General features: G+C 46.2%; 1 protein-coding gene across 4 annotated transcripts in view; it reads left to right on the top strand.

The window, feature by feature from the left end:
* Positions 1 to 24,652, top strand: part of INSR (insulin receptor) — a 181,233-nt gene that overhangs the window by 135,239 nt on the left and 21,342 nt on the right. For 2 of the 4 annotated variants that reach the window (XM_054465659.2, XM_054465660.2), the window contains exons 10-13: positions 5,518 to 5,719; positions 7,840 to 7,875; positions 15,165 to 15,439; positions 16,421 to 16,560. In XM_054465659.2, coding sequence (XP_054321634.1) covers positions 5,518 to 5,719; positions 7,840 to 7,875; positions 15,165 to 15,439; positions 16,421 to 16,560 — 653 coding nt within the window. The remainder of the gene's footprint in view (positions 1 to 5,517; positions 5,720 to 7,839; positions 7,876 to 15,164; positions 15,440 to 16,420; positions 16,561 to 24,652) is intronic. The other 2 variants (XM_054465662.2, XM_054465663.2) reach the window with 1 other exon arrangement.

Raw genomic sequence — 24,652 nt, 5'->3', positions numbered from 1 at the left:
CTCCAGAACTTTCTCATCTTCTCAAACTGAAACTCCGTCCCCATGAAACACTCACTCCCCCTCTCCTTCCCCCAGCCCCAGCACCCACCATCTGTCTCTGTGAATCTGATTCTAGAGACTTCATTATGCTTCATTTTTCTTTTTTTCTTTTCCTTTTTTTTTTTTTTTTTTTTTTTGAGACGGAGTCTCGCTCTGTCGCCCAGGCTGGAGTGCAGTGGCGTAATCTTGGCTCACTGCAAGCTCTGCCTCCCGGGTTCACACCATTCTCCTGCCTCAGCCTCCCGAGTAGCTGGGACTACAGGCACCTGCCACCACACCTGGCTAATTTTTTGTATTTTTAGTAGAGATGCGGTTTCACCATGTTAGCCAGGATGGTCTCGATCTCCTGACCTCATGATCCGCCCGCCTCAGCCTCCCAAAGTGCTGGGATTACAGGCGTGAGCCACCGTGCCCGGCCCATTATGCTTCATTTTTCTAATCTCAGAAAAACCACAGTGTACCATGTTTTATGCAGTGGATTCTAAGAAGAGGTAGCAGGTATCAGGAATGATACCTGTGCCTGAACAAATATCCCTTCCTCTCCAAATAATAATAATAATAATAATAATACCAGGAGCTTCCCTTATTCAGGCAGTTCTACATTTTTTTTTCCATCTGTAATGCTGTAACTAGCTCCCAGCAGAGTTAACCCAGGCAGGTTATTCTATGTCTATTTATAAACTTAAGAAGTATTTTCCGGTCTCTCATAGGCTTTTAAAGCTGTGTAAATACTTGGGTTTCCAAGTCAATACTCACCATTCACAGGAAGGTACTTGATACACGATTTAGAGCTTATTGTCTATCCTCGAGGCATTAAGGGGAGGAGAGAAAAATGGAATTTCCTTTGCTCAGCAGTCACCAGGCACCAAGCAGGGTGGCAGCAGGGGAGGTGACTCTCCAGGGACTGTCGCAGATTTTGCTTGTAAAGAGCTGTGTCCATCCATCTTAGTGGCTGTACCAGAGGTGTAACTGTGCTTACATCATGGGTCACAAGAACCCTGGGATTTGACTTCAGGGGTTAAGACATGACCAGCTGCGGTACTTAAGTATTGTAGGCTGGATGCGGTGGCTCATGCCTGTAATCTCAGCACTCTGGGAGGCCGAGGCGGGCAGATCGTTTGAGCTCAGGAGTTTGAGATCAGCCTGGCCAACATGGCAAAACTCTGTCTCTACCAAAAAAAAAAATACAAAAATTGGCTGGGCGCAATGTAATCCCAGCACTTTGGGAGGCCAAGGTGGGTGGATCACCTGAGGTCGGGAGTTCGAGACCAGCCTGGCCAACATGGTGAAACCCCGTCTCTAATAAAAATACAAAAAAATTAGCCAGGTGTGATGGTGCATGCCTGTAATCCCAGTTACGGGGGAGAGCTGAGACAGGAGAATCGCTTGAACCCAGGAGGCAGAGGTTGCAGTGAGCCAAGACTGCGCCACTGCACTGCAGCCTGGGCGACAGAGCAAGACCCCATCTCAAAAAAAAAAAAAAAGAGAGATAAATAGTATTGTATTTTGTATTTTTAGGACTGCTACCTTTATAAGCTACTGGTGTTCTTCATTTATTAATTTTTAAATTCCCTTTTCTATGCATGTTTGAAAAGTTCCTTCCTCTATCTCCTCTCATGCCTTTAGGCCAGGGTTTCTCTACCTTGGTGTTTTTTCTATCTGGCGTTGGATCATTCTCTGGGATGGGACTGTCCTGAGCACTTCAGGGTGCTGAGCAGCATCCCTGGTCTCCACCCATTCCATGCTCCAGGAGGATGCCCCAGCCAGGTCCTGACACCTAAAAATATCTCCAGATGTTGCCCAATGTCCCTAGTAGGAGACAAAATCACCTCCTGGGTGAGAACTATTCACCGATCAAGTCTGATTTCTGGACTCATGAATGGACCCCTTAGAATTCCATGTGGAGGCCCAGTGTGGTGACTCAGGCCTGTAACAGATTCCAGCACTTTGGGAGGCCAAGGTAGGCAGATCACATGAGGTCAGGAGTTCCAGACCAGACTGGCCAACATGATGAAGCTCTGTCTCTGCTAAAAATACAAAAAATTAGCCAGGGTGGTGGCGGGCGCCTGTAATGCCAGCTACTTGGGAGGCTGAGGCAGGAGACTTGCTTGAATCCAGGAGGCGGAGGCTGCAGTGAGCCAGGATCATGCCACTGCACTCCAGCCTGGGCGACAGAGCAAGACTGTCTCAAAAAAAAAAAAAAAAAAAAATGAAAAAAAGAATTCCATATGGAATTCTATTCTGCCCTCCCATCTTATTTATGTAGTTGATTAATTAATTGGTTGATTGCTTCATGCAGCCGTGACCTGGCTCCTTCTCCTCCTCCTTCTTCTCTTTCTTCTTCTTCAGCATGATTTCACTCTGTTGCCCAGGCTGGAGTGTAGTGGCCCCATCTCAGCTCACTGCAGCCTCGACTTCCCAGGCTCAAGCGATCCTCCTACCTCAGTCTCCTGAGTAGCTGGGATTACAGGTGCACACCACCATGCCTGGCTAATTTTTGTATTTTTTGGTAGAGATGGGGTTTCATCACGTTGGCCAGGCTCATCTTGAACTCCTGGGCTCAAGTGATCCTTCCCCCTCAGCCTCCCAAAGTTCTGGTATTAAGGGCAAGAGCCAGCGTACCTGGCCCCCTTTATCTTTTTCTAACCCCCCTCCCACCACTCTCTCTCACCCCCTTCTAGCTACATTGGTTTCCTGAGATTTTTTTTTTTTTTTTTTTTTTGAGAGATGGAATGCTCGCTCTGTCACCCGGGCTGGAGTGCAGTGGCGCGATCTTGGCTCACTGCAACCTCCATCTCCCAGGTTCAAGTGATTCTCCTGCCTCAGCCTCCCAAGTAGCTGGGACTACAGGCATGTGCTACCACGTGCAGCTGATTTTTGGATTTTTTAGTAGAGACACGGTTTCACTGTATGTTGGCCAGGCTGGTCTCGAACTCCTGACCTCAAGTGATCCTCCCGCCTCTGCCTCCTGAAGTGCTGGGATTACAGGAGTGCGCCACCACGCCTGGCCAGACATTTTTTAATGTGCCAAGAAAATTCCTGTCCTGGGGCCTTTCCACTGGGATTCTGCTATGTCTGAATTGCTTTACACCACGATATATGAATGGTGCTTTCCTTTGCTGAATTCAGGATGTCTTAGTGGTGACTTTCTTTGAGACCCCTTCATGAAAATGGCACCCCCAGACACCCACTGTTCTTTTACCCCAACATCTGACCTGTGACTGTGTATTTACGAGTTTATTGTAGACTGTAAGTCCATTGAAGACAGAAGCATTGTCTGGTTACCTTATAATCTTCAGTCCCATGATTATGGTGTCTGGCAGTTGTTGCCTTTTTTTGAGACAGAGTCTTGCTGTTGTCGCCTAGGCTGGAGTGCAATGGCGTGATCTTGGCTCACTGCAACCTCTGCTTCCTGGGTTCAAACGATCCTCCTGCCTCAGCTTCCTGAGTAGCTGGGATTACAGGCACCCACCACCATGCCCGGCTAACTTTTGTATTTTGAGTAGAGACGGGATTTTGCCATGTTGGCTAGGATGGTCCGGACCTCCTGACCTCAGGTGATCTGCCCGCCTCGGCCTCCCAAAGTGCTGGGATTACAGGAGTGAGCCACCGCGCCCGGCCACCTAGCAGTTCCTATTAGATTGGTGCAAAAGTAACTTTGGGCCAGGCGCAGTGGCTCACGCCTGTAATCCCAGCACTTTGGGAGGCCAAGGTGGGCGGATCACGAGGTCAGGAGATTGAGACCATCCTGGCCAACACAATGAAACCCCATCTCTACTAAAAATACAAAAAATTAGCCGGGCGTGGCAGTGGCAGTGGCTGCCTGTAGTCCCAGCTACTTGGGAGGCTGAGGCAGGAGAATGGCGTGAACCCAAGAGATGGAGCTTGCAGTGAGCCGAGATCACGCCACTGCACTCTAGCCTGGGCGACAGAACGAGACTCCATCTCAAAAAAAAAAAAAAAAAGTAATTGTGTTTTTTTGCCATTACTTTTAATGGCAAAAGCTGCAATTACTTATGCGCTAACCTAATAAAACATGTTGACATGCACTTCTCAGATGACACTCTAGATACAGATATTTTATTTATTTATTTATTATATTTTTTAGATGGAGTCTCACTCTGTCACCCAGGCTGGAGTGCAGTGGCGCCATCTCAGCTCACTGCAACCTCCACCTCCCAGGTTCAAGTGATTCTCCTGCGTCAGCCTCCTGAGTAGCTGGGATTACACGCATGCGCCACTACACCTGGCTAGTTTTTGTATTTTTAGTAGAAACAGCATTTTACCATGTTGGCCAGGCTGATCTCGAACTCCTGACCTCAGGTGGTCTACCTACCTCGGCCTCCCAAAGTGCTGGGATTACAGGTATGAGCTGCCTGGCCTATTTTTATTGGTTATTTTACTTTGTTTTTAGTAGAGACAGGGTTTCACCACGTTGCCCAGGCTGGTCTTGAACTCCTGGGCTCACATGATCCTCACACCTCGGCCTCCGAAAGTGCCAGGATTACGGGTGTGAGCCACTGTGCTCGGCTCTATTTTTAATCTTTTGAGACAGGGTTCTACTCTGTCACCCAGGCTGAAGTGTAGGGGCGCAATCATAGCTCACTGCAGCCTCGACCTCCTGGGCTCAAGCGATCCTCTCACCTGAGCCTCCCAAGTAGCTGGGACCACAGGCATGAACCATAGTGTCTGGCTTTTTTCCAAAGCGGAACTCGAATCTAGGCTCTGTCTCAGCTCAGCCTCTCTGAGAAGGCCCCCTTCACTGTGTGTGTGTGTGGTGTGTATGTGGTGTGTATGTGGTGCGTGTATGGTGTGTGTGTGGTATGTGGCGTGGGTGTGTGGTGGTGTGTGTGTGATTTGTGTGGTGTTTGAGTGGTATGTGTGTGGTGCGTGTATGGTGTGTGTGTGGTGTGTGGTATGGGTGTGTGTGATGTGTGTGGTGTGTGTGGTGTGTGTGGGGTGTGTGTGAGGTGTGTGTGGTTGTGTGTGGTGTGTGTATGGTGTGTGTGGTGTGTGTGTGGGGTGTGTGTGAGGTGTGTGTGGTTGTGTGTGGTGTGTGTATGGTGTGTGTGGTGTGTGGTGTGTGTGTGGTGCGTGTATGGTGTGTGTGGTGTGTGGCGTGGGTGTGTGGTGTGTGATTTGTGTGGTGTGTGTGGTGTGTGGTGTGTGTGTGGTGTGTGTGGTGCATGTGTGGTGTGTGTCGGGTGTGTGTGGTTGTGTGTGTGTGGTGTGTGTGGTGTGTGTGTGGTGTGTGTGGTTGTGTGTGTGTGGTGTGTGTGTATGGTGTGTGTGTGGTTGTGTGTGTGGTGTGTGTGTGTGGTTGTGTGTTTCTGGTGTGTGGTGTGTGTTTGTGGTGTGTGTATGTGTGATCTGTTGTGTGGTGTGTGTGTGGTGTGTATGTGGGGGTGTGTGTGTGTGTGTGTGTATGTGTGTTCAGCTGCAGAGACTTGAGCCCCCCTTTTCTGTTTCTTTCTCCAGGGCTGAAGCTGCCCTCGAGGACCTGGTCTCCACCATTCGAGTCTGAAGATTCTCAGAAGCACAACCAGAGTGAGTATGAGGATTCGGCCGGCGAATGCTGCTCCTGTCCAAAGACAGACTCTCAGATCCTGAAGGAGCTGGAGGAGTCCTCGTTTAGGAAGACGTTTGAGGATTACCTGCACAACGTGGTTTTTGTCCCCAGGTGAGGACGTGGCTCTGGGCTCTCTTAGTGGGTGCCAGTTGGCTTGGTGTTGGTGGAAGGTTATTACTTAGGGACCGAGAGGTAGTGGGACCCAGAGACGGCAGAAGGGTGGGTGGAGTCTGAATGGAGCCGTTTCCTGGGTGGAGGAAGAGATCTTGCAGTTTCGAAATTTCAAGGGGAATTTTATCAGGAAGAGCAAATAATCACACAAAAGGGGAAAAATGGACAAAACTCAGCATTTGCCTTTCTTACCTCTCCTGAGCTGGTCTCCATCTGAGTTCCAAAACAAACTCCATTAGACGATTAACTTTTTTTTTTCTCTCTCTCTCTCTTTTTTTTTTTTTTTTTGACAGAGTCTCACTCTATCGTCCAGGCTGGAGTGCGGTGGTGCAATTTCAGCTCATCCTTTTCTAGTTCAAGTGATTCTTGTGCCTCAGCCTCCCAAGTAGCTGGGACTACAGGTGCGCACCACCACGCCCAGCTAATTTTTATATTTTTAGTAGAGACGGGGTTTCGCCATGTTGGCCAGGCTGGTCTCGAACTCCTGACCTCAGGTGATCTGCCTGCCTCGGCCTCCCAAAGTGCTGGGATTATAGGTGTGAGCCACCGTGCCTGGCCATGATGATTGAGGCTTTAGCTGGGTGCAGTGGTGTAAGCCTGTGGTCCCAGCTACTTGGGAAGCCAAGATGGTAGGGTTGCTTGAGGCCAGCCTGGGCAACGTAATGAGACCCCATCTCTACAAAAAAAAAAAAAAAAAAAAATTTAAAAATTAGTCAGGCATGGTAATGCATGCCTGAACTCCTAGCCCATGGGGAGGCTGAGGAAGAAGGATCACAAGAGCCCAGGAGATGGAGGCTATGATGAGCAATGATGGCGCCACTGCACTCCAGCCTGGGTGACAGAGTGAGACCCTGTCTCTAAAAAAAATTAAAAGTATCTGTTCAGATGTTTACCAATGCTATTCATCCGAGCAGACTTTTCTCCCAGAACCACCAATGTGTAAGAATCTTCTTTTTTTCTTTTCTTTTCTTTTTCTTTTTTTGTTGCATGTTTCCCCTATGACCCTGAGTCCAAAAGAATGTTCAGTGGGACAGCCAAGGCGTCAAAGTGGTTACTGTTTCACCTGTTAAAAACAGAATGTTGGCTGGGCACAGTGGCTTACTCCTGTAATCCCAGCACTTTGGGAGGCCGAAGTGGGAGAATCAGTTGAGGCCAAACGTGGAGACCAGCCTGAGCAACAGAGTGAGACCCTATCTCTACTAAAAAAGGAAAAAAAAAAAAAGCCAGACATGTTGGTGTATGCCTTGTAGTCCCAGCTACTCCGGAGGCTGAGGCAGGAGAATTGCTTGAGCACAGGAGTTGGAGGCTGCCGTGAGCTATGATGGCACCACTGCACTCCAGCCTGGGGCAATAGAGCAAGACCCTGTCTCAAAAAGGAAGGAAGGAAGAGAAAAAAAGAAAGAAAAGAAAGAGAGAACGGAATGGAGGGAGGGAGGGAAAGAGGAAGGAAGGGAGAAAGAAAGAATGAAAGAAAGAAAAGAAAGACAGAAAAAAAAAAGGAAAGAGAGAAAGGAAGGGAGGGAGGGAGAGAGGAAGGAAGGAAAGAAGGAAGGAAAAAAGGAAAGGAAAGAAAGAAAAGAGAGAAAGAGAAAATAAGGAAGGAAGGAAAGAGAGAAAGAAAGTAAAAGAGGAAAGAAGGAAGGAAGGAGAGAGAGTGAGAGAGAAAAAAAGAAAAAGGAGAAAGAAAGAGGAAAGAAAGCAGAAAGAGAGAGAAAGAAGAAAGAAGGAAAAGAAAAGAAAAGAAAAATTCTGCCAGACTTGGAGAAGTGGCTGAGTCAGTTGTGATGTCCACATGTAGTCACATTTGACATCCCAGGGCCACCTCAGCAGGCCGTCTCTGGGGAGAATTTTCTCTGATTTCTTCCCCTTCCGTTGCTGGACCCCTGCACCTGCTGGGGAAGATGTAGCTCACTCCCTCTAGCAAGTGATGGGAGCGAGTGGTCCAGGGTCAAAGCCAGGGTGCCCTTACTTGGACACATGTGGCCTCCAAGTGTCAGAGCCCAGTGGTCTGTCTAATGAAGTTCCCTCTGTCCTCAAAGGAGTTGGTTTTATTTCCACAGAAAAACCTCTTCAGGCACTGGTGCCGAGGACCCTAGGTATGACTCACCTGTGCGACCCCTGGTGCCTGCTCCGCGCAGGGCCGGCGGCGTGCCAGGCAGATGCCTCGGAGAACCCAGGGGTTTCTGTGGCTTTTTGCATGCGGCGGGCTGCTGTGCTGGAGAGCAGATGCTTCACCAATTCAGAAATCCAATGCCTTCACTCTGAAATGAAATCTGGGCATGAATGTGGGGAGAAACCTTCACTAACACACTCTTGCTAAAACATAGAATCATGGGAGTGCTTCCTGGGTACCTCCTGCCTGCCTTCTGTTTGCAGCCACTGTTTGCTCACTAAACATCTCTGCACCTCCCGCGTGCATTTGCAGAGGTGGGTAGGGGTCCCCGGAGTCTGAGCTCCCCGCGGCTGGGTGCCCCGACCCAGCAGCTCCTACACCATGAAGGGAGGTTAATCTGGAAACAGAATATTTTCATGAAAGGGCGATAGGGTATGAACAAAAGAACACCGTGTCACTCACTGAATTCCACGGAGGAGAGTCAGGGATCTCCTTTCCTTTCCTTTCCTTTCCTCTCCTCTCCCCTCCCCTCCCCTCCCCTCCCCTCCCCTCCCCTCCCCTCCCCTCTCCTCTCCTCTCCTCTTTCTGGAGGAGAGTCAGGGATCTCTTTCTTTCTTTCTTTCTCTCTTTCCTTCCTTCCTTCCTTCTTTTCTTTCTTCCCTCCCTCCCTCTGTCCCTTCCTTCCTTCTTTCTTTTTTCTTTTTTTTTTGATGGAGTTTCACTCTTGTTGCCCAGGCTGGAGTGCAGTGGTGTGATCTCGGCTGTCCCCAGCCTCCACCTCCCGGGTTCAAGCAACTCTCCTGCCTCAGCCTCTTGAGTAGCTGGGATTACAGGCATGCGCCGCCACGCCTGGCTAGTTTTTGTACTTTTAGTAGAGACAGGGTTTCTCCGTGTTGGTCAGGCTGGTCTTGATCTCCCAACCTCAGGCGATCCGCCCGCCTCGGCCTCCCAAAGTGCTGGGATTACAGGCGTGAGCCACCGCGCCTGGCCAGGGACGTTTCTTTTCAACTTGTGTCTTAAGAGAATGAAGCAGTAAGGTCCTGGGAGAGAGAAAAAGCTTGGAGAAATTGGGAGAAAGGCAAGGAGATGTTTACCTGTGGTGGGCTTTTGGGAGGAACAGGAGGTGAGACTAAAGAGGCAAGTTGGGACCACTTGGAGAGATTTTCTTCCTTTAGCAGAGTGTTTATTTATTTATTTTTTCCCAGGCACCTGTGTGGCCTGATCTGCCCTCTAGTGGCCATTTGCAATAGTAACTATAGCCACGAAGGGTCTAAAAATGCACGGGCTTGGCCCAAAGCGGATCTCAATCTCAGTCCTGCTATTAATAATATTCGGGTGGCTCATGCCTGTAATTCCAGCACTTTGGGAGGCCGAGGCGGGCGGATCACGAGATCAGGAGATCGAGACCATACTGGCTAACACGGTGAAACCCCGTCTCTACTAAAAATACAAAAAATTAGCCGGGCGTGGTGGTGGGCACCTGTAGTCCCAGCTACTTGGGAGGCTGAGGCAGGAGAATGGCGTGAACCCGGGAGGCGGAGCTTGCAGTGAGCCAAGATCGCGCCACTGCACTCCAGCCTGGGCGACAGAGTGAGACTCCGTCTCAAAAAAAAAATAAAATAAAAATAAAAATAAAATAATATTTGGGGCCACAGCTGGACTTCGTAGCTCACGCCTGTAATCCCAACACTTTGAGAGGCCCAGGCGGGGCAATCACTTGAGGCCAGGAGTTCGAGACCAGCCTGACCAAGATGGTGAAACCCCGTTACTACAAGAAATATGAAAATTAGCTGGGCATGGTGACACACGCCTGTAGTCCCAGCTACTTGGGAGGCCGAGGCAGGAGAATCGCTTGAACCCTGGAGGCAGAGGTTGCGGTGAGTCGAGATCTCGCCACTGCATTCCAGCCTAGGTGACAGAGCAAAACTCTGTCTCAAAAAAAAAAAAAATACATAATAGTAATAATAATAATAAATAATATTTGGGGTCAGATTATTCTAGGGCACTGTCCAACAACACTGACCAGCATCCCTGGCTTCTACTCATCTGATGCCAGTAGTGTGTCTTCCCCCTAAAGTAGTAATAATGGAAAATATCTTCAGACATTGCTAAATATCCACCTGGGGGATGGGGTCAGAAGGACCCTTGATTGAGACAACCAGTTTAGTGTGGGATTGTTGGATAATAAAATGCTGCCTAAGCCAGGTGCCGTGGCTCATGCCCAATGCCTGTAATCCCAGCACTTTGGGAGGCCCAGGCAGGCAGATCACCTGAGGTCAAGAGTTTGAAACTAGCCTGGCCAACATGGCGAAACCCCGTCTCTACTAAAAATACAAAAATTAGCCGGGCATGATGATGCACGCCTGTAATCCCAGCTACTTGGGAGGCTGAGGCAGGAGAACCGCTTGAACCCAGAAATTGGAAGTTACAGTGAGCCAAGATCACACCACTGCACTCCAGCCTGGGCAACAGAGCAAGACTCTATCTCAAAAAAAAAAAAAAAAAAATCAGTTGATGCTTCGTCTTTTGCCACTTCATGGTCTTTTTGGTTATAATCTTTTTGGTATATAAACTCATTTGGCTTATTTGATGAGCCCATTTTACATCTCTGGTTGTTGAGATACCAATTTCTCAGTAGTTATTCATGAAGCACCAACGTCTTGGTTATTTTCACAAGACCCATTTGTGCCTGTATAGAAATTATCTGAATCTTGCTAATACGGATATATCTTTGGCTTGATAAGTGGTGGAGCTGTTTTCTTTTCCATTCTAGAATGTTGTTGGTCTTTTAATACAAAAAGACCACAAAGAAAATCTTAACAAATGCCCCCAAAGTAGGATTTGTTTTCTGACCACACATTTTCTGATGACGTTGCAATAGAAACTAAAAGTTAATTTCAAAAGATTAAACAGAAAACTTCACTTCTTGGTGGTTAAAAGTTAAACACTTACAGGCTGGGCGCAGTGGCTCACACCTGTAATCGCAGCACTTAGGAGGCCCAGGTAGGCAGATCACCTCAGGTCAGGAGTTTGAGACCAGCCTGGCCAATATGGTGAAACCCCTTCTCTACTAAAAATACAAAAATTAGCCGGACGTGGTAATGTGCGCCTGTAGTCCCAGCTACTCAGGAGGCTGAGGCAGAAGAATCACTTGAACCCGGGAGGCGGAGGTTGCAGTGAGCCGAGATCACACCACTGCCCTCCAGCCTGGGCAACAGAGCGAGACTCTGTCTAAAAAAAAAAAAAGTTAAAAAGTTAAACACTTACATATCTATTGGGCCAAAGCAGAAACGGAAACTTCCATTGAAGTCCTTTTGGAAAATAATGAAAATGTGAATATCACATACCTTAACTTGTAGAATATTGTCAAAGCTTGGCTTTGATGTTACTTAGCAGACTTAAATGGATAGATAAATTAAGAAATAAACTTTAAACTATGAAAGTATAAATGTGTTAGACAGGAAGGGAAAAGCAATAACAGCTAAGCCTATGGTAAACATAATCAAAGGGAAAACACAAACCAGAAGGAAAGAAGATGACATAAAACTAGCGTCTGAAGAAAATTTTAATGTGTTAAGTTCTTTGGACAATGGTGCACTTGCTAAATTTGAAAGTTTCAGTAAGGTGGGAAAATTTAACTTGTCTAAATGGATTCAAAAAGAAGCAGAAAAATTAAGTGGTTATGAACCTTGGAAAAAGATATGTGTCAAATAATTTCCTCAAAAAAGTCCCTTGGCCCAGAGAGTTTTATAGACACGTTCTTTCAAATTCTGAAAGAGCAACTATTTCCTATAATAGAAAAACTATTTTAGGGCACAGAAATCTATAAAAATTATCCCAGTTCATTTTATGAAATGAACCCTTAAAGAACTTGACAAAGAGGCCGAGCACGGTGGCTCACGCCTGTAATCCCAGTACTTTGGGAGGCTGAGGTGGGCGGATCACAAGGTCAAGAGATTGAGACCATTCTGGTCAACATGGTGAAACACTGTCTCTACTAACAATACAAAAATTAGCCAGACATGGTGGCACACGCCTGTAATCCAGCTACTTGGGAGGCTGAGCCAGGAGAATCGCTTGAACCTGGGAGGCCGAGGTTGCAGTGAGCCGAGGTTGCGCCATTGCACACTCCAGCCTGGCAACAGAGCAAGACTCTGTCTCAAAAAAAAGAACTTGACAAAGATACTGCACTGAACAAAAGCCACAGGCCAAGCTAATATGTGATATTAGATTCAAATGTCCCAAATAAAACACTGCACTGGCAATATTGTTTATCTCCAAAATGAAAGGCTGGTTTAAGATCAGAATATTTGATAACATCATCTATTTCATCATGAGGTGCAATAAGGAAGAACATATCTGTTTCAATAACCTTAATTTAAAATTCCTAACTTAGAGAAAGGGGAGGAAAAAAAAGAGGCTTCATAAAACTCAGAATATTTCTTCTACAAGATAAATGTTACCTAGGTTAAACCAACAGCCAAGCTAACGTCATTCTTAAAATTATTCTTAGCAGAGTTAGGGACAAAACAAGGAAGCCCCATCTCATCATTACTAATTAACATTTCTCTGGGCATCCAGCCAATGTAATAAGACAAGAAATAGAAATTAGAGTTGTAAAGAATGGAATGTGGGAAATAAAGTCATTGCTATTTGCAGAGCGTCTAGCTCAAGGGTAGGCAAACTATGGCCCATGGGCCAGCTGCCTGTTTTTGTAAATGAACTCTTATTGGAATGCAACCCCACCCACTTGTTTACACATCATCTAGGGCTGCTTTAAGCTACAATGACAGAGTAGTTGTGACAGAGGTCATTTGGCTTGCAAAACCCAAAATATTTATTATCTAGCCCTTTACGGGAAAATTTTGTTGACCCCTCTTCTAGTGTGTCATTGAAAACCCAAGAAAGCCAATTAGTTTGGGAAAGTAGGTACAATGGAAATAAGCAAAAAGACTGTAGATACACAAGCAATAATTAGAATATAAAATAAGGAAAAAGATCCCTTTCAAAATTGCCATAAAACCTTAGCACACCTCATCATAACCCCATCTAGAATGACTTGTAAAGGAACAAATTTTTAAATGTTACTGATATATTAAATTGTACAAAGGAACATGAAAGCTTGTTTCAAATCATTTAAAGCTTACTGGCAAATGGAAAAGAGTAAGTTGTATAGCACAATACATAAAAGGTTAATATCCTTAATGAATAAACAACACAGGAGTAAGGAAAACACAAGAAATTCATGGAAAAACAGACAAAGGACAAAGAGGGGACAATTCTTTGGAGAATCACAGAGAACCAATAAAGGAAAAATGAAGTCACACTCAGTAATATAAAGATCTGCAAATAACGTAGTCGAGTGATAGCATATTTTTAATCTCTTGGGTTAAAGATCTAGACAAACACAGAAAGAAAAAAAAGACTATTAAGGCTTAGGGTTGCTGAGATTGTCCTGGAATGCAGTCTCATGGCCTGCTGGTGGAACCACAAGTCAATATAGAGTTTCTGGACAACCATTTAGCCGTAGGTACTAAGAAGCTTAAAGAGTTTCTTATCTCCCTGAACCTAGTAATATTTTCCTCTAGGAATCTACTTTGGGGAAGTAGTAAGACAATCAGACAATGATCAAAGGAATATTTATAACAGCAAAAAAGAAAAAAAAGGGAGCCGTGTGTGGTGGCTCATGCCTGTAATCCTCGCACTTTGGGTGGCTGAGATGGGCAGATCACCTGAGGTCAGGAGTTTGAGACCAGCCTGGCCAACATGGCGAAACTCCGTCTCTACTAAAAATACAAAAATTAGCTGGGCATGGTGGCAGACTCCTGTAATTCCAGCCTGTAATTCCAGCTACTCAGGAGGCTGAGGCAGGAGAATCGCTTGAACCCAGGAGGCAGAGGTTGCAGTGAGCCGAGATCGTGACAAGAGTGAAACTCTGTTTCAAAATAAATAAATAAATAAATAAAATAAGGAGGATGGTTAAGTGAATGATGACTCATGTAGTAAATGGAATATTTTACAGTCATTCATCGTTTTCCAAGTTCTCTGCAGGGAGCACATGCTACTTTTGTAGGTGATGGAGGAAAACCCTAATATTAAAAAGGAAAAGTCCCAAAATTCTCTCCTAGTTAAGATGTTATGTTGAAAGGAAAATATTTAGTAAATGCTTCCAATATAACAAGTAAACAAAGTTTACTTATAAAACAGGCTTGATCCTCATCATGTTCACACATAATATTTACAGGGAAAAAATTGTCCAAAGGAAGCAGTGGGCTGTGGATTTATGAGTGATTTATCTTTTCTTTTCTTTTCGAGACAGAGTCTCACTCTGTCGCCCAGGCTGGAGTGCAGTGGCAAGATCTCAGCTCACTGCAACCTCCGCCTCCCAGGTTCAAGCGATTCTCTTGCCTCAGCCTCCTGAGTAGCTGGGATTAAAGCTGTGCACCACCAGGCTCAGCTAATTTTTGTATTTTTAGTAGAGACGGGGTTTCCCTATGTTGGCCAGGCTGGTCTCGAACTCCTAACCTCAGGTTATCTGCCCGCCTCGGCCTCCCAAAGTACTGGGATTATAGGCATGAGCCACCTTGCCCAGCCTACATTTTCTTCTTTATCCTTTTTTCTTTGTGTTTTAAAATTTGTTAGCTATCAACCTTTGTTGTTTAATATATCTTCTTAAGGAATGAGGAGAAGTGTGCTGATTGCGTAGATGTTTCTTGGAGTTAATCTTCCTGACCTGAGTGATGTGATTCCTTTTCTAAGAATTGCAGCTTAATCACTCAAATTATGCAGGTGCCCTAAGCAGTCATAAGAAGGAGAAGATGTATTTTTTCCTGTTTAAACTGATGATGTCGATCAGTAGCTTGGGCCAATGAGCAAATGCCATTTGGCAGGGCTTCCTGAAAAGCTAGACTCTTATGTGCTTTTGGTGTCTTATTTTTGTCACTGACCCTGGCTGGCCTATTTATCTGCAAAATGAAAAACCTGAAATCGAGCATGTCGAGGGGAATATCGGTGTGTGTCTACTATTGACAGTCTTAGAAGCACGCATCCCTCACGAGGTGGGCCTGCTCTAATCCTTCAGATGCTCACAAGGGCATCTTGAAAGCTGCTCTGGGTGGTCATTCCTGGCAGTCTGTATTGTAATCCATGTTCCCCACCACTGCACCCTCCTGCACTCTGATCTTTCTTCTTAATCAAGCCTTTTATTCCCCAGTGTCATTTAAAAAAAATGATGGTGATGGTGTGATCATGCATGTCCTACTGTCATTCCAGGCCATCTCGGAAACGCAGGTCCCTTGGCGATGTTGGGAATGTGACAGCGGCTGTGCCCACGGTGGCAGCTTTCCCCAACACTTCCTCAACCAGCGTGCCCACGAGTCCGGAGGAGCACAGGCCCTTTGAGAAGGTGGTAAACAAGGAGTCGCTGGTCATCTCTGGCTTGCGACACTTCACAGGCTATCGCATCGAGCTGCAGGCTTGCAACCAAGACACCCCTGAGGAACGGTGCAGTGTGGCAGCCTACGTCAGTGCCAGGACCATGCCTGAAGGTGGGGCTGCTGCTCCGGGGTCCGAGTGTCATGGGTGGGACATTGAGGCTGACCAAGGACAGATTCTCCACCCTCTGAGCAGTGCATATCTGTATTTTACCTTATTGGCCTTCATTTTTTTTTTTTGAGACAGAGCCTTGCTCTGTCGCCCAGGCTGGAGTACAGTGGTGCAACCTCAGCTCACTCCAGCCTCTGCCTCCTGTGTCAAGTGATTCCCTGCTTCAGCCTCCCGAGTAGCTGGGACTACAGGTGTCTGCCACCACGCCTAGCTAATTTTTGTATTTCTAGTAGAGATGGGGTTTCACCATATTGCCCAGGCTGGTCTCAAACTCCTGGGCTCAAGTGATCCACCCACATTGGCCTCTCAAAGTGTTGGGATTATAGGCGTGAACCACCAAACCTGGCCTTTTTTTTTTTTTTTGAGATTAAGTCTTGCTCTGTCGCCCAGGCTGGAGTGCAATGGCGCAATCTTGGCTCACTGCAATCTCCGCCTCCTGGGTTCAAGCAGTTCTCCTGCCTCAGCCTCCCGAGTAGCTGGGACTACAGGCATGTGCCACCACGCCTGTATTTTCAGTAGACACAGGGTTTCACAATGTTGCCCAGCCTGGTCTCCAGCGCCTGAGCTCAAGTGGTCTGCCAACCTTGAGCTCCCAAAGTGCTGGGATTACAGGCATGAGCCACCATGCCAGGCCATATTTTTAAATTATAAGAGTCATAGGCAACCATTATGTAAACTTTAGAAAATACACCACTGCACTCCCGCCTGGGTGACAGAGCAAGACTCTGTCTCAAAAAAAAAAAAGTTATATGCAGAAAGTAACCCATTTAATCTTCCTAACAATTTTGTGGGATGAGTTTTAGATGTCTGTTCTCTGATGAGGAAAATGACATCACCAGCCCAAGGTTGCACCGTGGACAGGTGGCAGAAGTGGGATCTGATCCAAGAGTTATATCCCTGCCTCTCACTTCCTCTCCTTACAGCCAAGGCTGATGACATCGTCGGCCCTGTGACGCACGAAATCTTTGAGAACAACGTTGTCCACTTGATGTGGCAGGAGCCGAAGGAGCCCAATGGTCTGATCGTGCTGTATGAAGTGAGTTATCGGCGATATGGCGATGAGGTAAGGCCCTTGACTCTTGGGCATGCCCCTGCACACTTCAGCATGCCCCTTCAGAGTTGCACTTGGTACCTCCTTCCTCTGCTGAAATTTTGATTCCAGTGCTTCTCTCATCAGGTACTGTGCTATTAGCACTTAAAGCCTTGATACCTGACTTCACAGGAAGATGGGTCAGAAATGCCAATCTATGAGCCTGTTACTTTTCTTAGTTTCTCACATTACTTTCCAGCTGTGTCCTCTAAGTTGAATGATGTCTGCCTCCCACCACAACAGGAGACTCATTTCACTTTAGAAGGAGTTATTTGAGTCTTAAAACCTTATAAGTTGCTGGGTACGGTGGCTCACACCTGTAATCCCAGCACTTTGGGAGGCCAAGGCAGGCAGATCACTTGAGGCCAGGAGTTTGAGACCAGCCTGGCCAACATGGTGAAACCCCATCTCTACAAAAATACAAAAATTAGCCAGGCGTGGTGGTGGGTACCTGTAATCCCAGCTACTCAGGAGGCCAAGGTGGGAAGCTGAGGCAGGAGAATCACTTGAACCCAGGAGGTGGAGGTTGCAGTGAGCAGAGATTGTGCCATTGCACTCCAGCCTGGGTGACAGACTGAGACTCTGTCTCAAAAACAGCAACAACAAAAACCTTATAAGTTACTTTCATTAGATGCTTCCATTCAGCCAGACACCATGCAAGGTGCTGGGTGAGTGCAGAGATGCACAAGACACAGAATCCAAGACAAATAACCCAAAAGAACCCAAACAGTTGCTAAGCTCTTCCCAGGGCTCACTGTATGTCCCAAACACGTTCAGCACGTTACACAGAGTATCTCATTGATCACATTTTACTACCTCTAGGAAATTTTGAGAGGCCCCATTATTTTTATGGACAGCCAAGCAAAAAAAAAAAAAAAAAAAGTGCCATTAATTCTAATTTTATTTTTATTTTTTCCTAGAATATAGATCCTGAGTACTGTTAAGTGTTTGTAAAATGCATTGCTTGTAAGATGCATTCCAATTTCAGAAATGCCAAAATGCAAAAATAATATACTTCTTGGGACTGAGGAAGTACAATACGTCCTCACATTATCCCAGTGAGCTGGGTACTGAGGCTTCCAGAGTTTAAGTTGCTGCACAAAACCTGGAAGAATAGAATCATGATCCAAATGCATGACTGATATTCCAATCCAGAAACTGCCAATTTTTTTTTACCATAAAGGTCTGGATAGTAAACATGTTTGACTCCGTGGCCAGATGATTTCTGTTACAACTACTCAATTCCACCGTTCTACTGAGAAAGCTGCCATGCGTGATATGTAAATGAATGGGTGTGGTTGTATGCCAATAAAACTTTATTTACAAAAACAAGTGGTGGGCCAGGTTTAGTTGGTGGGCCAGAGTTTGCCAACAACTAACAGAGATTACAGCAAAATGTCTGATTTCCTGGAACTTTGAGAGAGAGTCCTCCTATAACCAGGTGGACCTCCCTCTACCCCTCCTGGGACCACATCTACTCTTGGCAACCAAAGATTTTGGCTTTGACAATAATTTAGAATTGAGATCTAATTCTAAATTATTGTGGCTTGTGGGCCAAATCTGGCTTGCAGAGCATTGTAAAGAATGTGCAACAGGGCTGAGGTCAAAAGTTCAAGACCAGCCTGGCCAACATGGCGAAACTCCGTCTCTACTAAAAATACAGAAATTAGCTGGACGTAATGGTGGGCGCCTGTAATCCCAGCTGCTCCTCGGGAGGCTGAGGCAGGGAGAATTGCTTGAACCCGGGAGGCAGAGGTTGCAGTGAGCCAAGATCGTGCCACTGCACTCCAGCCTGGGCGACAGAGCAAGACTCTGTCTCAAAAAAAAAAAAAAAAAAAAAAAGAATATGCAACAGAGACTATATGTGGCCCTTCACAGCTTCACAGAAAAAGTAAACTTTCAAAAATAGAAAGTGTCCTTACTGAACTTGTCATTCTGGGCCTATTTTGGCGCCCTATTTGCTAAATGAATGGCTTGATTTGCCTTTTTTAACATGCATTTTTAAAATAAAATTCCTTATCATACAGAGCTCAGCTAGTTTTTAATTGGCACAAATGTGCATATGCCTCTAATCCATATTCATGAGTTACTTTCCTCTGCCTTTTGATGTCTCTGTCCACAATAGCCTTTGGAATTATGATTTGTAGTTGCTGCATAGAATTTAATCTCATGATTGGGGTATCATTTATTTTTGGGGATTTGGATTGCCTCTGGTTTTTACCATGTTAGATAATACTAATTTTATCTGGAAAGCATTTTAGCTTTTTGGATTGACAGCTTTAGTTATTGTTTCAGTCAGTTCTTGCTGCGTAACAAACTGCCCCCAAAGGTACTGATTTAAAACAAAGGACATTTATTCTTTCTCTCAATTCTGCAGGTTCACTGGGTGATTCCTTTGTCCTGGGCCAGTCTGGCTGGAGCTGGATGGCCTCATTCACATGGCTGGGGCCTCAGCTGGGGGCACTTGGAGCTTTGTCCCCATTTGTTCTCTCACTGCCCAGCGAGCTAGCCCAGGCAAGGAAGGACATACCCCATATACAAACACTTCTTAGGACTCTGTTTGCATCACATTTGCTAGCGTCCCTTTGGCAAAGTGAGTCCGTGGCTAAGCACAGAATGAGGAAGTACAATACATCCTCTGAGTATCTCAGTGAGCTGGATACTGAGGCTTCCAGAGTCTCATAGACACAGAAAGTCATGATTCCCTGGGGGCCATAATTGCAAAGTTTATTAATATATTATCTTATATGTATTAATCCTGTAGGTCCTAAGGAAATAACTCAAATTTGGGGCAGGGAACAAAGCTCTATGCCCAAGATTTTCATCAGTAGCAAAATATGCAAACCACTAAGATGTCCATCCATTGGAGAATGGACACATGGAAGACGGTGCATCCATAGCATTGGTGGATGAAGAGCCATTGAAAATGATGTTTGGGGGCCAAGCATGGTGGCTCATGCCTATAATTCCAGTGACTCAGGAAGCTGAGGTGGGAGGATTGCTTGAGGCCAGGAGTTTGAGCCTGGGCAACATAGCCAGACCCCACCTCTGCAAAAAATAATTTCAAAATTAGCTAGGTGTGGTGGTCTGTGCCTATAGTCCCATATACTTGGGAGGCTGAGGAGAGAATTGCTTGAGCTCAGGAGCTCCAGGTTATAGTGGGCTGTGACTCAGTCACTACACTGCCGACTAGGTGACAGAGCAAGAAGACTCTGTCTCCAAAAAAAATAAAATAAAATGTTTGGGATGACCTTTGTTCAGTGTAATGTAGAAGTTAAAATTACATGCTCTGGAGTTTAGTTCCTTTGTGTTGTTATCCCCCAGCAGTTAAGAATCCCCCTGTATTCGCCAGGCGCAGTGGCTCACACCTGTAATCCCAGCACTTTGGGAGGCCAAGGCGGGTGGATCATGAGGTCAGGAGATCAAGACCATCCTGGCTAACACGGTGAAACCCCGTCTCTACTAAAAATACAAAAAAATTAGCTAGGCATGGTGGCAGGCACCTGTAGTCCCAGCTACTTGGGAGGCTGAGGCAGGAGAATGGCGTGAATCCGGGAGGTGGAGCTTGCAGTGAGCCGAGACACGCCACTGCACTCTAGCCTGGGCGACAGAGTGAGACTCCATCTCAAAAAAAAAAAGAAAAAAGAAGAAAAAGGAATCTCCCCTGTATCCAAACTAGCTTATGATAGAGGAAAAGCTTATTAGCTCCCAGAGTTGAACAACTGAAGAGCTTCACACATGGCTGGATCCAGGATTCCTTTGGGTCGGTTGCATCTTTTTTTTTTTTTTTGAGATGGAGTCTCACTCACTCTGTCATCCTGTCATCCAGGCTGGAGTGCAGTGGTGGTCTCAGCTCACTGCAACCTCTGCCTCCTGGGTTTAAGCGATTCTCCTGCCTTAGCCTCCTGAGTAGCTGGGATTACAGGCACCCACCACCACACCCAGCTAATATTTGTATTTTTAATGGAGACGAAGTTTCACCATGTTGGCCTGGCTGGTCTCGAGCTCTTAACCTCAGGTAATCCACCCACCTTGGCAGTGGGTGTAATCCCAAAGTGCTGGGATTACAGGCGTGAGCCACCATGCCTAGCCTGGGTCTACTGCTTCTTAAGGCTCCTAGCAGTGAGCCCAATAGCCCCTGGTTGTCCACCTGCGGTTGTAGTGGTTCCAAACCTCATTTCTTTGCAGTGCCAAACCCAGAGGAAGACAGAGTGCATCCCAGCATTCCCAGCTAGACTGAGGTCATGTGACAGCCAATACCCAATCATGTGACCAGAGGAATGCTGTATGCTGATTGGCTTGGGCATGAGGGATTTTTTTTTTTTTTTTAATTGAGAAACAGCTTTATTGAGCTGTAACTTACATACCATAATATTCACTCCCACCACATGCTAGAGAGAATTTTGTAGATGTAGTAAAATTATACTCCAACAGTATAAATTGTGTACATAAAAATAAAGTTTTAGTCCGGGAGCAGTGGCTCCTGCCTGTAATCCTAGCACTTTCAGAGGCAGTGGTGGGCGGATCACCTGAGGTCAGGGTTCAAGACCAGCCTGGCCAACATGGTGAAACCTTGTATCTACTAAAAATACAAAAATTAGCTGGGCATGGTGGTGTGTGCCTGTAATCCCAGCTACTCGGGAGGCTAAGACAGGAGACTCGCTTGAACCCGGGAGGCAGAGGTTGCAGTGATTCTGAGATCACACCACTGCACTCCAGCCTGGGTGACAGAGTGAGACACCATTTCTCTCTCTCTCTCTCTCTCTATATATATATGTAAATAAATAAATAAAGTTTTACGTCACTTTTTTTTCTTGATCAAAGCAATGCTAGGTAATTAAAGAAATTGTTGGCAATAACAGAAATGTGTCTATGAAAAGGTTCTTAAGAAGGTGACTGTAACCTCACATTCTCCTTTCATTTTCTCCCCCATCTCTGCTTCTCTCTAGGGTGAAGAGAGTTGGTCTGGGTGGGATTGGGGTTGTGCTGTGTGGGGCAGAGGCTGTTGGGGATTCGTGATGGGAATTCCTAATAGTGACCCTTGGGTCCCAGGAACAGGAGACACAGGCCAGTCAAAGGCATGGGAAGAAGCTAGGAGAAGTTAAGATTCGAGTTAAATCCAGTGCCGACAGGGAGACCAGTTGTCTAGGTTTAGCCAGGACTGAGGGCTCCCTGGGATGTGAGATTTTCAATGTCCACACTCAGAAAGTTCTGGGCAAATGGGGACAAGTTAGACACGGAAGCAGAAAAAAAATCAAGGAAGGTCTGCAGTGGAAACAGGCATTGTTCACTCTGCAGAATCTGTATTCTTGCTGTCAACAATGCTCCGAACTTCCTCTGGAATCTGCTCCTCACCCTTGAGTGGCTCTCACTTCCCACCCTCAACCCCACCCTGGTACCAGGGCAAAACACAAAACTCAGCCCCAAATTAGCCATGACAAAAATGCAAATCAAGACCACGATGCAATACCACTTCGTGCCCACAAGTGTGGCAAAAAACAAAAAGACGGACAATAACAAGTGTCGGTGAGAATGAGGAGAAATCGGAACCCTCATACATTGCTGGTGGGAACGTAAAATGGCACAGCTGCTTTAGGAAAGAGTTTGGCACTTCTTTCATTCTTTCTTTTTTTTTTCGAGACGGAGTCTATCTCTGTAGCCCAGGCTACGGTGCATTGGTGCGATCTCAGCTCACTGCAACCTCCGCTTCCTGGGTTCAAGTGATTCTCCTCCCTCAGCCTCTTGAGTTTCTAGGACTACAGGAACCCACGACCTTGCCCGGCTAATTTTTGTCTTTTAGTAGAGACGAGGTTTCACCATGTTGGTCAGGCTGGTCTCGAACTCCTGACCTCGTGATCCGCCTGCCTCGGCCTCCCGAAGTGCTGGGATTACAGGCGCGAGCCACTGTGCCTGCCTGGTGGAAGATATTTTTTTTTCTTCAGCTAGTTTCATAAACAAAGCCACCTCTAGCTATTTAATTGCATTCTTTTTTAGTATCTCCCATTAAAAAAAATTTTTTTTAGAGACAGAGTCATGGTGTGTCAACCAGACCCGCCACCCGCCACCATGCCCAGATAATTTTTTTTTTTTTTTTTTTTTTTTTCAAACAGAGTCTCGCTTTGTTGCCCAGGCTGGAGTCTCGCTCTGTGGCACACGCCTATAATCCCAGTTACTCAGGAGGCTGAGGCGGGAGAATCACTTGAACTCGGGAGGCGGAGGTCGCAGTGAGCCAAGATCATGCCACTGCACTCCAGCCTGGGTGACAAGAGCAAAACTCCGTCTCCAGAAAAAAAAAAGAAGATGCATTTCCCTTTTGTCCCGGATAGCAGCTACCTTGGGTTTCTATATTTGCTTATTTGTCTCTCTCTACTCGGTGACTCATTCCACTTGGAAGAAACTTTGGACTGGAGTTCCCTGCCCCCACCCCTGCCACCAGACTGATTTGTTTTCTTGCTGTTATTGTCACATGATAAGCACGGGGTTGTTGGCCCTTTTTTTTTTTTTTTTTTCCACATTTCTTTCTCTTCTCCACTCTCCACCCCCCTCCTAAATGTTCCAGCCCGGTTCTCTGCATGCACTATTAGCTTGGAACTGTTTCGAAAACTTTTCAGAGTTTTGGCTCAATGCTTGCAGGTTTCATGGTCTTATTCCCGAGAACCTCCTGTCTCTTCTCGTAAGTTCTGGAATCATCTCTAGTTACGTGCTTATCACAGGGTATGTTTCCCACTTTGCAAATCTCCATTTGGGTGGATCCCAACTGTTTTATTTATTTATTTATTATTTTATTTTATGTATTTGAGGCAAAGTATACCACATTTTCTTTTTCTTTTTGAGACAAAGTCTCGCTCTGTTGCCCAGGCTGGAGGGCAGTCACGATCTCGACTCACTGCAAACTCTGCCTCCCAGGTTCAAGTGATTCTCCTGCCTCAGCCTCTCGAGTAGCTGGGATTACAGGCGCACACCACCACAACTGGCTAATTTTTGTATTTTTAGTGGAGACGGGGTTTCACCATGTTGGCAAGGATGGTCTCGATCTCTTGACCTCGTGATCTGCCCGCCTTGGCCTCCCAAAGTGCTGGAATTACAGGCATGAGCCACCGTGTCCGGGCTTCAGCTGTTTTTATAATGATTTAAAAAAAAAAAAAATCAAAAGGCAGCACCGTGGCAAAGAAAGAGCTTTTTTATTTGTCCTTAGACATTAAGCCCATTTATCCATTTGGTTCTGATGCGACAGAGGCTGGGAGTTGCAGGGAAAGGCAGGAAATCTGGCATAGGCCCTGCAGATCCTTCATTTCCACTCTTTTCTAATTTTGCTGGAGACATGGCAAAAATATTCTGCAATGGTCTTAAGGAGAAGTTCTAGAGCCAGACAGTTCTCTTTTTTTAGTTTCTTTCTTTTTATTTATTTTTTATTTTTGAGACGGAGTCTCGCTCTGTCACCCAGGCTGGAGTGCAGTGGCAAGATCTCGGCTCACTACAAGCTCCGCCTCCCGGGTTCACGCCATTCTCCTGCCTCAGCCTCCCGAGTAGCTGTAAAGGCAGACAGTTCTGAGTTCAAGAGCTGGTCCTGCCACTTTGCATCTATGAGATCGCAGACAAACCATATAATCTCTTAGAGCAGGGGTCAGTCAGTAAACTATATCCCATAGGCTAAATGTGGCCTGCTGCCTGATTTCTAATGATTTGTGAGCTAGGAGTCACTTTTGCATTTTATTTATTTATGTATTTATTTTTGAGACGGAGTCTTGCTCTGTCGCCCAGGCTGGAGTGCAGTGGCACAATCTCCGCTCACTGCAACCTCCGCCTCCCGGTTCAATTAATTCTCCTGTCTCAGCCTCCGAGTAGCTGGGATTACAGGCGTGTGCCGCCATGCCCAGCTAATTTTTGTATTTTGGGTAGAGACGGGGGTTTCACCATCTTGACCAGGCTGGTCTCGAACTCCTGACCTCAGGTGATCCGCCCACCTCGGCCTCCCAAAGTACTGGGATTACAGGCATGAGCCACCGCGCCCTGCCCACTTTTGCATTTTAAAATGGTCAGGGGAAAAACAAAGGAAGAATAAGGA

This window comes from Pongo pygmaeus, chromosome 20, assembly GCF_028885625.2.
Source record: "Pongo pygmaeus isolate AG05252 chromosome 20, NHGRI_mPonPyg2-v2.0_pri, whole genome shotgun sequence".
In the NCBI taxonomy this organism is placed as follows: domain Eukaryota; kingdom Metazoa; phylum Chordata; class Mammalia; order Primates; family Hominidae; genus Pongo; species Pongo pygmaeus.
This window is presented reverse-complemented; position numbering and strand designations above follow the sequence as displayed.